This window comes from Camelina sativa, chromosome 11 (genome assembly GCF_030686135.1).
Source record: "Camelina sativa cultivar CO46 ecotype springtype chromosome 11, ASM3068613v1".
NCBI lineage: Eukaryota > Viridiplantae > Streptophyta > Magnoliopsida > Brassicales > Brassicaceae > Camelina > Camelina sativa.
The window spans coordinates 33,700,868-33,717,586 of record NC_141890.1 but is presented as its reverse complement, the minus strand read 5'-3'; the positions used below and the strand labels follow the sequence as shown (position 1 = coordinate 33,717,586).

At 33.2% G+C, this 16,719-nt stretch overlaps 4 protein-coding genes and 1 pseudogene across 6 annotated transcripts; 3 read left to right on the top strand and 2 right to left on the bottom strand.

Moving 5' to 3' along the window:
* Window positions 1-55: 55 nt before the first annotated feature.
* LOC104724841 (uncharacterized) lies at window positions 56-2,219 on the bottom strand. The gene is made up of 4 exons (XM_010443394.3): window positions 1,834-2,219; window positions 918-1,033; window positions 726-810; window positions 56-425 (listed from the first exon to the last, which is right to left on the bottom strand). The coding sequence occupies exons 1-4, from the start codon at window positions 2,050-2,052 to the stop codon at window positions 336-338; spliced, it is 510 nt and encodes a 169-aa protein (XP_010441696.2). The 5' UTR covers window positions 2,053-2,219; the 3' UTR covers window positions 56-335.
* A 1,897-nt stretch (window positions 2,220-4,116) lies between these two features.
* Window positions 4,117-6,045, top strand: LOC104724840 (transcription initiation factor TFIID subunit 14b). Of its 2 annotated transcripts, none has more exons than XM_010443393.3 (6): window positions 4,117-4,385; window positions 4,536-4,615; window positions 4,967-5,188; window positions 5,291-5,478; window positions 5,579-5,700; window positions 5,814-6,045. In XM_010443393.3, exons 1-6 carry the CDS (start codon window positions 4,281-4,283, stop codon window positions 5,898-5,900), a joined length of 804 nt encoding a protein of 267 aa, XP_010441695.2. In that variant the 5' UTR covers window positions 4,117-4,280; the 3' UTR covers window positions 5,901-6,045. The 2 variants fall into 2 exon arrangements, with proteins under 2 accessions (XP_010441695.2, XP_010441694.2); XM_010443392.3 differs by having other exon boundaries at window positions 4,118-4,385; window positions 4,533-4,615.
* Window positions 6,046-8,049: 2,004 nt separating this feature from the next.
* Window positions 8,050-10,128, top strand: LOC147934755 (uncharacterized). Of its 2 annotated transcripts, XM_087476535.1 has the most exons (3): window positions 8,050-8,367; window positions 8,700-9,555; window positions 9,663-10,128. In XM_087476535.1, the coding sequence occupies exons 2-3, from the start codon at window positions 8,704-8,706 to the stop codon at window positions 10,116-10,118; spliced, it is 1,308 nt and encodes a 435-aa protein (XP_087332661.1). In that variant the 5' UTR covers window positions 8,050-8,367; window positions 8,700-8,703; the 3' UTR covers window positions 10,119-10,128. The 2 variants fall into 2 exon arrangements, with proteins under 2 accessions (XP_087332661.1, XP_087332660.1); XM_087476534.1 differs by lacking the exon at window positions 8,050-8,367 and having other exon boundaries at window positions 8,605-9,555.
* LOC109127587 (uncharacterized) lies at window positions 10,111-13,124 on the top strand. The gene is made up of 12 exons (XM_087476536.1): window positions 10,111-10,142; window positions 10,234-10,368; window positions 10,463-10,555; window positions 10,648-10,740; window positions 10,826-11,020; window positions 11,098-11,229; window positions 11,325-11,450; window positions 11,542-11,607; window positions 11,721-12,007; window positions 12,094-12,172; window positions 12,262-12,658; window positions 12,734-13,124. The coding sequence occupies exons 2-11, from the start codon at window positions 10,255-10,257 to the stop codon at window positions 12,304-12,306; spliced, it is 1,230 nt and encodes a 409-aa protein (XP_087332662.1). The 5' UTR covers window positions 10,111-10,142; window positions 10,234-10,254; the 3' UTR covers window positions 12,307-12,658; window positions 12,734-13,124.
* Window positions 13,125-14,416: 1,292 nt separating this feature from the next.
* On the bottom strand, window positions 14,417-16,133 carry LOC147934754 (uncharacterized; annotated as a pseudogene).
* Window positions 16,134-16,719: the final 586 nt, after the last annotated feature.

Here is a 16,719-nt window from a genome sequence, read left to right as displayed (position 1 = left end):
AAAAAAAACATTGGAGACATACAGAACCAAAAAGAGAAAGCATAAGCCTGATATAGAGAGAGACTAAACTTGTTTCTCTTTTCAATTCAACGAAATTGATCAAAGTCTAAATGCCAATTTCACCAGAGTTCAAATACCAAACCCTTAGGAAACGGACCAAAATGCCAATTTATTCCTTTGGTGGTTAAGGTTAAAACTGAAGCATAAAGAACTATGAGTATGATTAAATTTCTGGTACCAGCGAGCAGAATTATCTCGTAGAAAAAAAAAAAAAAAAAAAAAAAAAGGAAAGAGACTGCCTTTCATCGTAATCATACTGACTCTTTCTCTATCTCTCAGTTGCAGAAATTGAGTTTCTTCATTACTTTGGCATACGCTGGTGGTACTAATCCAGGCTGTCTCAATCTACGCTTCGATTTCTTTGACTGCATCAATTAACAACAAATTCATTACTCTCAATATTTATCAACCTGACACAGGAATGGTAAAACCTCGAAGAGACCAAACAACTGATTGTAAATACAACTTAAGCCTACCCTCTATCTATCTAGCAGTCTAGCTAATCTAGGAAGCAAAGGAAGACTCAAAGTTAAAACTACTTCAATCACAATTTCACTATCACACAGGATCCTAGTTACAATCGTACTGTTCTTCCAGAAGTGTTGGCCAACGAATGAATAAAAGCAGAAATTTTTATCATGTAATAAGGAATCAGGTGTTGTTACCTTCAAGTGTGCGTTGTGGCGCTTTCCTTCTTTCCAGCGACGAATGGTACCATCATTTAGTGGTTTAAACCTGTCTTTGAATGACCTGAGATATAGATTCCACCAAAAAAAAAAAAAAAAAAAAACTTTTTGAGAGAAATGCACAAATTATTACTTGAAAGATATGTTGATAATGTTGGAATCAGAACATACGAATAAAACTTAATCTTGACTTTCTTGACTTTTGATGTGATTGGAGTCCTAGGTCTCCACTTCTTCTTCCATTTTGCCATTTTTTCCTTGGAAGTGATATTCCGTACTTGAACAAACTGAAATGCAGAAATAATCAACGAAGAAAAGATAAGCCATGCGATAGAAATTGGCTTTGGAAACTTGGGCGAAACATACAGTAGATTGTTTTGTTGATAGCTATATAAGATTATGCAACACTTGTAACCCCGACACTGGTCCAACATATCTACAGTTTGTCTAAAACATGAGTGTACATAAGCGTTTTGAGTACTAGTAAACTTGCACGGTTGATAGAGATGATACCAAAACACTCGTTTTTATCAGTTGGCTTATAGAACATGACATCCAAATGTAAGAGATACTCTAACATTCTATGGAACATGACGATTCTTCTTTGCCATGATCAAACAAGGGACAACAAAATTCAAGAACCGTACACCATAAAATTTGAATGTTCAGATTCCAAAGTATGATATGAGATAGAGTAAGCTTAAACTTGCAAGTTAGTGATTATAAACTCAAACACCCCACTTGGTATCAGTTGGGTTTAAAACAACATAATATCACAATCCACGAAGATACTTTAACATTCTATGAATATATCAATCCCTTTCCCTATTCTAGTTTCAACCCACAATCAGAGAGCCTGGATTGTGATTATGTTTCCTCCCATGAGCAAAAAACAAAGTCAGGAAGAGCTCACACAACAAATCGAAGCTTCTACAGAAGCAACTAATTCAAACCATCTAGCTGCTCAGATCATCACTAACGCATACTCGAAGCTAAAATCCTCTAACCTAATCGAAAAGATTTCACTTTCTCACCCGAATCAAACAAACAAGGGCCACAAAATGTAATGAGAATTGAGGAAACGTACGTGGTGAGGAACAAAGGTAGAACCCATGGAGCTGACACTCAACGGAGGAGAGACTCCGGCGGCGGGAAGGAAGCTCCATTTGGTCGTATTGGCGAAACCTAGGGTTGTTAAGTGGCGACTCGGAGAAGGGTGAATCAGACGGCGAGGAGCAGTGGCAAAAGAGAGATTCCGATTAGATTGGAGAGAAATGGAACGTAGCTTTGTACAAAACCTCTGCATTGTCGTCTCCAAGGGGAATGACAATTTTTCTGATAAATCTCTCGATTGCCAAAAAGTGAACGAAAGCTTTGGGGTTTTCGTGAAATGGTTTTGAGTGTGTTTGTTTGGGTGTTAGGATAACTCTATTCTCTTTACGTTTTATAATTATCCCATTTTTTTTTATCTTCTCTTACACATACTCACCTCAATAAGAAGAACTTGTGTTTAGGCTAATTAATTATTATTAGCTACACATATTACGCCACATTACAATATATAAAAATATACTCTAATATAAGATGTTTTAGAAGAGATTTTTTGTTTCATAATGTAACATGTTTTCAAATGTCTATACAACTTTTAGATTAATTTAATATTTTATATTATTTTTAATTGGTTAAACATTTTAAAAATAAATACTTTTTAATTTACCTGCTTTTAGTTAAAACATCCTATATTTTGAAACAGGGAAGTAGTATATTTAAAAGTGTTTTTACTTTTACGTAAAATTAATTAAATTAAAAAAAAATAAAAAAATAAAAAAAAAAAACAAAATTTGTATAGCTTGTTTTGATTAGATTGATTTTGGTTGAAAATGAGCCAAAGATGAAACTATCTATAGTGTTCTTTCCATATCTCATATATGTAGCTGTGTCATTTTTAAAGGAGAGCTCTTTGTTGCCTTGTTGGTGGGAGATGATTTGATCTAAATGGGAAGTTCAATAACCACAGGTCCACCGAACATGTGAAAATGAAAATAGAGCGTGTTTGCTAAATCGCACACGAAAATGAACACTTCAATAAGAATAGATGCGATTTTTGGAAAAAAAAAACTTCTAAAAAGAGACTTTTTGGATCAATCATTATTTTTCAGGGTTTAAAGTGAATCGGAAATTTGTTTAGGAACTCAAAGAATTAAAAAGTTGTAAATAACTTAACTTTACAATCCTTTCAAACAAAGATTATTAATATTATCCAACAAAATATATCTTCTATCTTAACGTTTTTGTGTCATCTTCTATTATTTTTTTATCCAAACAAGTCGCAACTAAATTCTCTACAATACTTACAACCAAACACAATCATTTCCTTATTTGATAATATTAATTTCCTAAAATATATTTATCTAATTTATATTAATATGTTAGATTAAAATATAATTCTCTTTTCATTTTTATTTAATCATATATTTAATTATTTTAATTACTATTTATTACATAAAATTAATAAAAATTTAGATTTTTTTCAGCATATAATGTGATTTGAATTTTTATAAACGGATATATATTAAAAATTGTCTTAGGATATTTGTAACCAAACAAGTATATCCACATATAGAACTCATAATATATTTTTGGAGTACAATAGGGTGCCATCACTTCTTACCAACTTCGGGTCGGGTTTTTAACTAAAATTATAACCGATTCAATTATCCGGATCCTCCTTAAGATTGCCGAATATTTTGGGGCGATTTTTAATCAATAGCATACTTATTTACATCCAATTAATGTCAATTAATGCCCATTGTATCTTAGGAAAGATCTAATTTGCATGCCGAATTTTTAGGACCGAGTTTGACAAAAAGAATTGATAACCCAAATTATGTAATCACATCCTCTTAATCACATCCCTATAATATAGAAACTAATTCAATATGAATACATCTTAGGAAATATCTAATTTGCGTTTAATAAACGATTACATATTTGCTAAGATCTTATTAGCTTTAAATATACACTATTAATCCAATAATATCAATTGAAAATCATAATAAGAATATGTCAGATCATTAATTCCTAAATCATAACTAACAAATCGTAAAATGTATATTTTCAACTTGCGAATCAAGAGTTTTGTAGAAACTCTACCTACAACTGTTAACAATATATATATCAACAAAATAATAGACCCATGGTATACCATGGACAAAACCTAGTTTACATCTACGTTTAGGTGATCAAACAAAATTGAACAACGACGGTAAAAAAAAAGGTAAATTTAAAATTGGGCCTCGGTAAGTATATAGATATGGGCCTTAACACATGAGTTTATAATATATTTTTTGTTTTTTCAAACCCTAAAAAAAGAATTCGTCTAGTTGAAATCGCGCCGTTTGGATCTGTTTTTTACCAAACCAGCCATCGGAAAAAAAAAAAACCTAAAAGACAGATCTGTCGAGATAAGCCAAAGCTTCATTAATTCGTGTTATTAAGGAAGAAGAAGAAGAAGAAGACCAAATTCAAGAAAGAATGACGAGCAGCTCGTCATCAAAGAAACAGGCTCAGGATCAGCCTGAGACTAGCGAACCCACTCTCAAGTCTCTCAAAACCAAGATGACTAAATCCGACGAAAAGGTTCGTTTTTTTTCTTTTCTTTATTCATTCGAATTCAAACCAGTAGATAAATTTCACTTATTTTGTTCTGTAAGCTCTTGAATTTTGGAATTTTGGTTATGACCAAACTACTTAAAAAATCCCCCCTTTTGTTTTTGGTTTGAGCAGCAGAAGAAGCTTAAAGACATTGAAATAAGCGTTCCAATTGTGTATGGTAACGTTGCATTTTGGCTTGGCAAGAAGGCTAGCGAGTAAGTACCTGACCTCTCACAATTTAACAATTCCAAATTTTTGTAATTTAACAGTTTTGACTTTTGAGTTTAGTTCTTTATGAATAATAGTGGCGCAAATCCATGTTAATTTGGGTAAAAAAAAAAAAAAAGTTAAAAAGTTCCTATTTTTACAATACAGTTAAAAAAAAAGATGTTTACATAAATTTTCCATGATAGGTTTTACTGGTTTGTTTTGTTGTTAGCGTTTTACTTCTTTTGAATAGTGACGAAAAAGGTTATACATTGACAATAGCCTTAAAACAAAAAGTGTTTGTTTTCATAAGATTTCCCTTGAAATTTTTTGCCCTTTGTTAATGTTTGTTTCTGCAGGTATCAATCTCACAAGTGGGCTGTATATGTCCGTGGAGCAACAAATGAAGATATCAGTGTTGTAGTAAAGAAAGTGGTTTTTCAGCTTCATTCTAGTTTCAATAACCCGACGAGAGTTATCGAGGAGCCTCCATTTGAGGTATCAGAATCTGGTTGGGGAGAATTCGAGATTGCAATGACGTTGCATTTCCACAGCGATGTCTGCGACAAGCCATTGAGTTTGTAAGTCCACATTAAATAGCATACTCTTTTAGTAAGTTGCAAAATGCAAGTTACTTATGAGAGTTATGGTTTTGTCTTTTTTTGGGGTACTCAACACAACAGATATCATCATTTAAAGTTATACCCGGAAGATGAATCAGGTCCTTTGACAATGAAGAAGCCTGTGGTTGTGGAATCTTATGACGAGATTGTGTTTCCTGATCCTTCAGAAAGTTTTCTAGCTAGGGTTCAGAATCATCCGGCTTTGACCTTTCCACGATTACCCTCTGGTTACAACTTGCCTGCTCCTAGTATGATCTTCTCTTATCTAAAGCTTCTTTGCATTCTTTTAGTTATACTTGAATACATTGCCTTTAAAATGTCTTCTCACACAAGAAATTCTATGCTTAGTGCAAGTTGATGATACCGGGAAAAAGAAGAGAGGTGATACAAAAGATCATAGTTTGGGACAATGGTTCACGAGTTTCTCTGAAGCAGATGAGTTATTACAGCTCGCGGCTGCTCGTCAACAGGTAAACACATGAAAACATTTTACTGTATTATCTTAATTTTGATAAAGAGTTTTAGACATTTTGTTCGGTGTATGATGTGTTGATGATTTTGAATCTGTTCTTTGCTGGAATAGGTTCAAGCACATATTGCGAAACTGAGGCGACAAATAAGTGTGCTGGAGGGACAGAATCAGACTATTAAAACAGGGTCAGACCTGTGAATCTGATTTTGTAGCCATCTTCCTTGGAGTGGGGAGGTTGGCTTGTTGTAACATAATTAATTGTGTATTAGCGCAGATCTCCATTTTTCTTGTATTAATAAACACAAAACAAAGAGAGAAGTTGAAATTTCTTTTTAGGGGACTCTCTCTTCTGTTCCAATTTCACAATTTCATAATATCTCTTTATTATTGAAAATTACTAGGGAGAGTGGAAAAATGGGGCTAAATTAAAATAATGAGAGATATAGGGATCGGGTGGCAAAATCAACATAATACAACTAGTTCTTAGAGTCCGTATGGTAACTGCGGATTTAGTAGTGCGAGACAAACGATTTAATAGTATGGTACGGTTAAACTGTGATACGTACGAGACAAATTTTTTTGCGGGACAAGTGCGGTTACTGTAAAATAAGCAATACAAAATAATGTTTGATTTGTGACAAAAATTTGCGGTGCGGATTTCATATTATTTTATTAATAACTGGTATTTAAATTTTTCATTTGTATAGTTATACATATATTCATTTATTTTGTATTAACAAATAGATATTTTTATTTCTGAATTTTAGATAACAAAATTTTTTTAAATTAAATTTTGATTGGTAAAAATATTTGCAGTTCACAATAAAATATTTTAATGGTAAAAAAGCAAAAACCGATGTAAATTACCATTGATAAAAAAATTTAAAAATATATTTACAATTATTATAGTTGTAAATCATTTTTGTTTTGTTTTAATGAATATTTTTTCATACAATTATGAAGCTTATATACCTAAATTATTATGAAAAATACATATTGCTAATTGAATTCAAAAATACATATTGGTAACTGTATTCAAATATTCAATCATAAAAAAATAAAACACAATAAAATAATCAAAATATATGGTGTAGCCTATTGTTAAGTTGTTGTAAAAGTTACATTGTAAAAAAAGGATATAATTAGATGTTATATGTTTAATCTATGTATAGTAAATGTTGGTAACTTAAACAAAAAATAAAAATTTCAAAAAAAAAAAAAAATATATATATATATATATATATATATATTATACAGTGGGACATAGGCGTTTTTGTGCAAATACGCTGGACAATGGAGTGTTTGATCTGAAACTACGGTCCAACTTCTTATACAACATCAAAATCCGAGAATCTCACTTTTTTTTTCTTCAAAAACCACAAATTACTTCATTTTCTGTTGATTGGTAACAAATGACGTATTTAATGTTTTTGTCTTTCCAATTCCGCTATTTAATGTCACCGTTCATTGCCTTAATAAAACCTTATCATCTCACATTACAAAAATAAAATAAATTAAATTTGATGAATTGATTGGTGAGGGCCAAAGTAAATTTTGATGGGAAGTTTTATTAGAAAAATGGCATTGCATTTTTATGAGTGCTATAAATATATGTGAACATTGTTTTGATGGATTCTAACTTTTGAAATCTTTTTAAAGATATTTTTGTTTTGTGGTATTGTGTGCTCTTCCTAAATGTTATATTATTTAATAGATATTTTAGTTCAAATATTTTAGGTTTTGTTTTTTTATTCAATCCCACATACTTTTACATTATTTTATATCAAATCATTTATCTTCTCATAAACAAAAATATAAGTGGTGGTCAGTTTTATTTGACATTTGAATATTATCGGTCTTATGTTTATCTTTACCACATATATATCAACGTTGTTCTTATTGCTATAACGTTACTAAATAATTGTTTAGGACTAAAATTTTTTTATTAAGATAAGTCTCCTAAATATCTCAAATTTTTATCTCGACCTATCAATATTATAAAATATAAAAGATGTATATAACTACTTTCCATCAAGGATATAAAAAAACTATTACAAAGAAAAATATTTTTCATAAAATTTTATTTAATTTTTATAAATAAACACTTTTTGATATTACATATCGAAAAATTTATGTGTAAGTATTTTATCTTGGAAAATATAAAATCAACTACTATTAACAGAAAATTATAAGGGTAATTGACAAAAATGGCACAAATTTAGGTTTTTGTTCCAAAGTTAGCACTGACTCTTAAAAATGATAAAATTAGCACAAAGTTAAGATGAAGAGAAAGAGGTTTGAGCTAACAAAAACTAGAGCCCAGTTTTATTTTTCTCAAAAAAAATTTAAAGCCCAAGAGATCATTCTCGAAATCGACTTCTTCTTCATCTCCTTCCGTCGCCTCATTCCAAAAATCTGATACGGCGGTTACCAGAGGCTCGCCGCTTTACCGACCTATCTCGTCGCTGCTATATTGTTGTCTCGCATCCTCACGCCGTTTCATGTTCTCAGTATTTCGAATCGCGACGCCTTATACACCATCTTTTCAAATTCTCCAAGAGATTTGATTCAACAAACTCGACTCGACTCGCTTCATCTCGTCTTGACTTTATGTGTGTCTAATTTTGATTTTCTTAAACCCTAAATCAATTCGATGCAAAATTAAGTAAGATTCTTGTGGGTTTTAATTAAATTCTTGTTGTTTTTGAGTTTTTGTGAATTTAATGAAACAATATCTTGAAATTGTTGTGGGTTGTAGATTATTTCAGTTTTTAGGTTTCATTTCTTTTATGATTTTGATCGTGTTATTCTCGGTTCGAAAATGTTAGACCATTTTTGAGTGTGGGTTATGATTTTGAGTGTGTTATTTAGGAAGGATTGAATAAAAATAAGGAAGTAAAATAGATAATTCATGATGGATTACACTTATATGATTTTGAGTGTGTATTTTTTTGGGTTCGAACATGATAGATTACTGATCTCAAATTTATATTGCAGGAAAATGGGCGATTCTTTCCCAACAAGTGTAAAACTGCCTAGGCTACAATTCGTGATAGGAGAGGAGCCAAAGTCAGAAATCAAAATTAACCAATTTCAAATGTACGAGTACATCAAGACAGTCAAAGGCATCCTCTCTGATGATTTCAGGAGGATTAGTGATTCATTCTTAAGACCAATTCTGAAAGTTAGCACAAGAGATTTGACCATGTCAGGGAAGATGGTACACAGCGTGTTGTGCAGGAGCTTACACACATTGAAAGAAAATGAACTCTGGTTTCATTTTGGAGCACAACCTTCGAGATTCTCAATAAGAGAATTTCATATGGTTACTGGCCTTAAGTGCTCTGAATGGGATGGCAATGAAGATGCTGTTGTTAGCAATAAAGAGAGGCACACTGTCGACGAGGTGGTAGATATGCTTAAAAACACTGACAGCAACGAATCAGATAAAAGATTATGTCTTGCAACGCTGGTGCTTATTGAAAGCATATTCTTGCAAATGTACAAAGGTTGCAAGTTTCCTCAAACATACCTCAACATTGCAAAGGATGTTAATTCGATGATGAGTTACCCATGGGGGAGAGAGGCGTACAATATGCTGATTGGATCCATTAAGAAGAATGTCACACCACCGAAGAAGAATACTGTATCAAATTTACTGAAGCCGAAAGATGATTTACAAGGATTTTCATTGGCTTTTGTTATTTGGATCCTTGAATCTGTTCCACAACTACAAACGACATATAGAAGACTGAGTGCAATGGAGAGACCGACTGCATTCTTATGTGAAAAATACACATACATAGGAAATCCATCAATTGCTCAGGTCGAAAGCATTGAAGCATCAAATAATGTAAGTTATGCATCTGCTCTTAAACTTTCATGAAAGATTTATAGTTGTTTGGGAAGCATTTATAGTAATTTGGGAATGTCAGCCTAAATCAATTTATGTGGGTGCAGCTGAAGGTATTCTGCACTTTACCTTCAATACTAGAAGATCCAGAAGACACAGTTTCAATGGAAGACAATGATGATCAAGACCTAAGTTTACTGGTTGAGCTAGTGGAGAAAGGTTATAGAATGACAATCGATGATTGGAGCAAAGAAATGCTAGATATTGGAGAAGTGATGGAAGAAATGGCGATGAGATCATATCAGTTGCATCACAAGGAGAAATGTAAAGCATCATCTTCAGGAGAGTCACTTGTAGAAATGATAGACAAGCTTTCCAAAGTTGTCAAGGAGGGGTTTGACAAAACAAATCAACATTTATCCAAAATAGAGGACGAGGTGAAAAAACTTGTTGCAGCAAAAGCAAATGATACAGTAAGGATATGTTTATCAATATTTCTAAATTTAAATTTTGTTTTTACAAGTAACAGTGACTATTTTCATTTTTTTGTTGCAGTGCAATAATGATGATTGGGATTCAACTCCGAGGTAACAATTCTAAGTTTACAAGTTTTTTAACTTTTATTTTGAAACTTTTTTCATGCATGTAATTGCTAACCGTTTTCATTTTTTATTGTAGGATCTACACCAAGATAGTGGAATGCCTCCATTTCCCAGTTTTCCAATTACAAACCCTCCATTCCCCAGTTCTCCATGCGCTGAACAAAATACAGAGCATGTGACTCAGGTTTCTGACTCTCAGATTCCTATAGAGGTAAAAAATTGGTTTCTTACTCTGCAAATTAAATTTTAGGGAAAGTAGTCTTAATTATGTACTAATGCTTCCTAAAAACGATTTGTATTTGCAGAGTGATGATGGGATCCGTCCGACTAACATTTCTCCCACTGAAAAAAATACAGTGCATATGGCTCAAACATTTGAGACTCAGATTCCTAAAGAGGTAAGAATTTATTTCTTATTTGTATTTTGAATGTTAGGGAAAGTATTCTTAATTGTGCACTAAAGCTTCCTTAAAACGATTTATATTTGCAGTGTGGTGATGGGATCCGACTATCTAACAGGTCTCCCACTGAACAAAAAACAGTGCATGTGCCTCTGACTTCTGAGACTCAGATTCATAAGGAGGTAAAAATTGGTTTTGTACTTGTATTTTGAATGTTTAGGAAAGTATTCTTAATCAATTTGCTAAAATCTTTTAATGTTTTTTTAGCTACTATTGCTGCAAGAAGTTGAAGTTAGGTATGAGAACAAATGGAGCAAAGGAAGAGTGCGAGCAATTCTTGACAAAGGAATCAGTGTTTTGATGGACAAATCAAAGAAAGAAGAATTTTTTGGAAAAGAACAAATACGGTTCTTGCATAGAGAGAATGAAGGTGAACCAAATCCAGAAGTTTTAACTGTTGAGGTAAATGAAATGATTCTTAAAACTGTTTATAAATATTCTAACACATTATATTGAAAAATGAAATAATTCATCTCCAGTTCTTTACTCCAAGCGAAACCCAAACGGAGGAGTTAAACCAAACAGAGGAGTTAACCGAAAAACTTAATTTAACAAATGAGGAAATGACCCAAACTGAGGAGATGACCCAGAAGCTCAATTCAGCTATTGATGTAAGATTTATTATATAACTTTTTCCTGTTATTTAATTTTATAGGAAAATCTTCTTAAGCTAATAAAGGTTCCTAAAACGTTTTTTTGCTTGTAGGGTGATGAAGAGAACCTTCCTCAGGAAGGTGGTGAGGAAGAAGATGACAATCAAAGTGATGAAGGTGAGAATCTAAATGATGGTCTTGATAAAGAAAAAGAAGACAAACAGAATCCACAAGAGAAGGTATAGCATGACAATTAATTATAATAAGGCAAATAGAATCCACAACACCATCTGTTTTTAACTTTCTCATATGTTTTTTATGTTCCAAAAGGACATCAGAGATAAATCATGTGACGAGGGGCCATCATTCGATCTTGAGTGTTTTAGTTCACCTGAGGTATGTCAATTTAATTCAGTTTTTGTTTGTTTTGTATATATCATTGCTGATTTTTGTAAAAAGTACAAAGAAGACATTCATAAACTCGTTTCTTTGTTACATCTTGATTTCAGGAAAAAAAGAGAAAGCTGGATAAGAAAGATAAAATTGTTATTCCAAGAAAGAAGCAAAGAGTTGATGGTGATGGTGAGAAGAAAAAAAATGATGGTGATGGTGAGAACCATGTTCCAAGGCGAAGCAATCGGCTCACAACTCCATCATTTTCAATAATTACTCCATATAAAGCACCAAGAAACCCTGCCACATCTGCTATTTATCCAATGTTCAACCCTTTCCTGTCTCCAACTTTCAATGACATTGAAGAATTAAATTCTTGGAAGAGCTCAAATATCAGACCAGGGTTAGTGTGATGTTTTAACAATTCTCGTCAATTTTTAAAAGTAAGTTTTTATCCAAGTATAAGACAATGCTTTTTGATAATTTCAGGGTCATAACGGATACACAACCATTAACCTCACATTGGTTAAATTTGCTGGGGAGACCAGAGATGAATTTGCAAGAAACGGTACTCCTCACAAATTTGTTTCGGTTTCTTTTGTGTTGGCTGGACTCATGAATGCTATCCTAAAAGTCTTTTTCTTCTTTTAAATGTAGCATATTGATGCAGCTTTGGGATTATTTTGGTTGAGAAGAAACTAGGATCCCATTTATTTTCACAACAAGAGACTTCCGAAATCAACCTTTGTGAGGCCAGACTTCTTTTCAAAAATGAAAGCTACATACTTCAATTTCAAGAAGGATAACTTTAAATAACAATTTGTGTTTCCAAAAGAAGTCACTGATATTGTGAGTGGGAAGTTGCCTTCGGTTTGTCTTCCTACTAAGAAGTGGCAGGATCTCGATGGAGTTTATGGTATTGCCTATAACTCCACATACAAACAGTTCATTGGTATGGAAATAAGCTTCAAGTTCAGGAAGATTACTGTTTTTGATTGTCGAACTCATGAGAGTAAAGGTGACTTGGTGAAAACTGATGTTATACCAATTGCAGGTAAGAACTTATTTGATTATGATGTGAATCTTATGCTTATGATATATTTCTGATAACTATTTGTGTGTATTGCAGAGATGATACTATATCTCTTAGGCACTGAAAGAAACAGAGGAACAATTGATCTGACTCCATTTAAAGTCTTGTGCCCTAAAAGGTTCTTTCGTCGCATTAACATTGATGCAAACTGTGGATTATTCATTCTTAAAATGGTGGAATGTCACTCAATGGGCGTAGAAGAGATGATGAGTAGACTTCAAGAAGAGCTTTCAGAAGATATAAGAGCCAAGTTATGCTTTGATATCTATCATGATATCATACTTAAGAAGATTGAGTTGTTTAGAGGTTGATTTTTGTTTTCAGATGGTAGACTTTTCTATGGATTTATAAATTTACAATGGATTTATTGGAATCATATGTTATGTTTTTTGAGATTATAATTTAAATGTTAAAGATACTTAGTAAATTGTGTGTTTTGTGAAACTTTTCTTATTTTGGATGGTATTTGTACATATTAGGGAAAGAATGTAAGTTATTTAGGAAGGGTTTAGAGAAAATCAGGATGGCATTCCCAAAAAAAAAAAATAAAGCCAAAATCAGGATGGCATTCCTCAAATGCGCATCCAGGAGGTTCGAACCCGCGACATCGGGAATTTGCAAGTGGGAGAGTAACTTGTAGGCCAAAGCCTGTTATTCGAGAATTTATTATAACTTTTAATATATATGGTGACACACTTAGGATTATGATTTTTTGAGATTATGATTTAAATGTTAAAGATACTTAGTAAATGGTGTGTTTTGTGACACTTTTCTTATTTTGGATGGTATTTGTACAGATTAGGGAAAGAATGTAAGTTATTTAAGAAGAGATTATAAAAAATAAGGATGGCATTCCTGAAATGCGCATCCAAGAGGTTCGACCCCGCGACTTCGCAAATTTGCAAGTGGGAGAGTAACCAGTAGGCCAAAGCCTGTTATTCGGGAATTGGTTATAAACTTTAATAAATATGGTGACATATCAATTATGGCATTTAGGAAGAGATTATAAAAAATCAAGATGGCATTCCTCAAATGCACATCCAGAGGTTCGAACCCGCGAGTCCGTGAATTTACAAGTGGGAGAGTAACCAGTAGGCCAAAGCTTGTTATTCGAGAATTGGTTATAAACTTTAATATATATGGTGACATATCATTTATGGCATTTAGGAAGAGATTATAAAAAATAAGGATGGCATTCCTCAAATGCACATCCGAAGGTTCGAACCCGTGACTTCGCGAAGTGAGAGAGTAACCAGTAGGCCAAAGCCTCTTATTCGATTATAGTTGTAAGACTTTAAAATATATGGTGAAATATTCAGGAATGGTTTTTAAAAAATTAGGATGGCATTCCTCAAAGCCATCCAGGAGGTTCGAACACGCGGCATCGTCTAATTACAAGTGGGAGAGTAACCAGTAGGCCAAAGCTTGTTATTCGAGAATTAGTTATAACCTTCAGTATATATCATGAAATATTTAGGAATGGATTAGGTAAAGACTAAATGGTATTTAGGAAGGGTTGAGGTAAAAAACACACACACCCCACAAAGAAACACTCACCACACACACAATAGAGATTGAGAAGCACATTTGTTTAAAATTTATAATATTCAGGAAGGACTACTTGAAACTCAGGATACCCTTCATGAAACTGTCTTATGAATATCAGTATGCTATGAAGTTTACATTTGTAGGCTGTAGAGTGTTGCTGGACAAATCTAGTAACATTTGTAAAAAATCAAATGCATAAAAATCATCATATTGGGAATCTGCAAGTACTTTTATTATGTCCTTCATTACCACATTTGCTGCACTTATGACTTTGAGATTTAGAACCTGGTACACCAAACTCTCCAACTGATCTCTTTCTCTTTTTTGGTGGTCTCCCACTCTTTATCCTAGTTTGTGGTGGAGCACAGAAGTATTCAACTACAAAATCTGGAAATACCCAATTCTTCACATCTCCACTTGGATGAATGCTCTAAGCATATGCTTTAGCCCAAATATCTGTCAAATAGAAATGATCAACCAGTTTGTATTCATCCATGTTTGTACGCTTTGCAGTAGCAATGGCGTGAATGCAAGGAATCCTTTCAATGTCAAAGACGCAGCAAGTACAAGTCTTGTTCTTTAGGTGAACAACAAACTTATTCCTATCATCTTTGACCTCAAACTCATGTTGATCGACTTGAAAAACATCTAGTTTCATTGCCTTACTGAACCTTAATATTATCTCATCTGTAACATTTGGTGTAGCACGCTTGTTGTGTTTGGCAGCTTTTTCTCGTCGCTCATGAAACCATGTTGTAAGGGTTATCCTGATTGTCTGAAGAAGTGAAATCACTGGCAGCTCCCGAGGATCCTTTAACATAGAATTCAATGACAAAGCAATGTTGGTTGTCATAATATTGTAGTGGTTAGATGGTGCATAATAACAAGCCCACTTCCTGAAATCAGCCTCTTCTAAATACTTGGCCAGTTTTGGATTAGAATTCTGTATATCCCTAAAAACACCTTCAAACTCATGAAACGTAAAAGCATTAGCTGCTGATTCGACAAGAGGCAAGAAACTTTTACTCTTGAACTTTACTTTGATGTTGTTTTTGAGATGAAATTTGCAAATGCCTTGATGGGATGCTGGATACAATTTTGAGATTGCTTTTTCAATGGATTGAGCACAGTTAGAAACAAATACCAAATCTGGTGCATCAGGGATGATAGTGAACAAACACCTAAAGAACCAATTCCATGCAATATCATTTTCTGAATCAACAATGGCAAATGCTATCGGGTATAAGTGATAATCTCCATCTTGTGCAGTAGCTGCTAGCAAAGTTCCCTTATACTTTCCTTTTAAGAATGTACCATCAACAACAATCACTCTTCTCATTAAAGAAAAACCTCTAATCGACTGGCCAAATGAGATGAATACGTATTTGAAATTCTTCAAAGGATCCAACTCAAGATAAGCAACTGTTCCTGGATTTTTTTCCCTTGCCATGTACAACCATTTCGCTAGATTTAAATAACTATCCTCAGCAGTGCCTCTAACCAAATTCTGACCTTCTTCTTTTGCTCTCGAGGCTTTTTTGTATGGTATGTATACTCCATGATCTTTTCTGGCCAACTCCATAATCTGTTTTGGTTTGAGACCAACTTTCTTTTCTCCATAGTTGTTGCAGTAAAAACTCCCAAGCAACTTTGCAGTTGCTTGTCTATGGTTGGCATTCCTGTGGGTTGTGTCACAATTGTGTTCATGACAATACTTCTTCACCACAAAGAATTCAGATGATTGTAGCCTAGTCGCACGCAATTGCCAACTGCATTTATCATCAACACATCCCAAAATAACTCTCGTTTTGTTTGACCATCAAACTTTGAACTCAAACTTCCATTCAAGTGTCCATTTTCTCATCTTGAACATCAACTCTTCCTTATTCTTGAAATATCTGTCCACATATATATCATCATCCCCTCGAGTCGAATGTGAACTTACCATAGATATAGGAAAGAGATCTGGAGAAGGAACCAAGTTCTCTAAAAAAGATCCTATTCCTTTTTCAGCTGTTGAGATCTCTATATCATTATGTGTCGTAGAAACATCACTTCCAATAGACTGATCAAGTTCCTAGAAAAATAAAAAGATTAGTAAATGAAAAATAACATTTGCAAGTAACTATAGCTTTATTCTTGAACCGTTCCTAAGGAGTTCATCCTTAAAATTCTTGATATTCATCATTTCTATGATTTAGGAAGGGTTTCCTATAAATATATGAATCTTGTCTAAAAACTTATATTAAGGAATCTAACCTTGTGTGTTTCATGTGCAGTCGTATGTGAACTTCCTGCAGGGATCAGAATAGGATCTCGAGCAGCAGGCATAGCAAATGAATTATTGGTCTTTGCTTTTTCAGCGGTTGAGCATGTATCACCATGTGGCTTAGAAACTGAGATGTCACTACCAAATGATTGATCAAATTCCTACAACAAGAATTAAGTTATAAAACTATGAAGTATTAAGTATA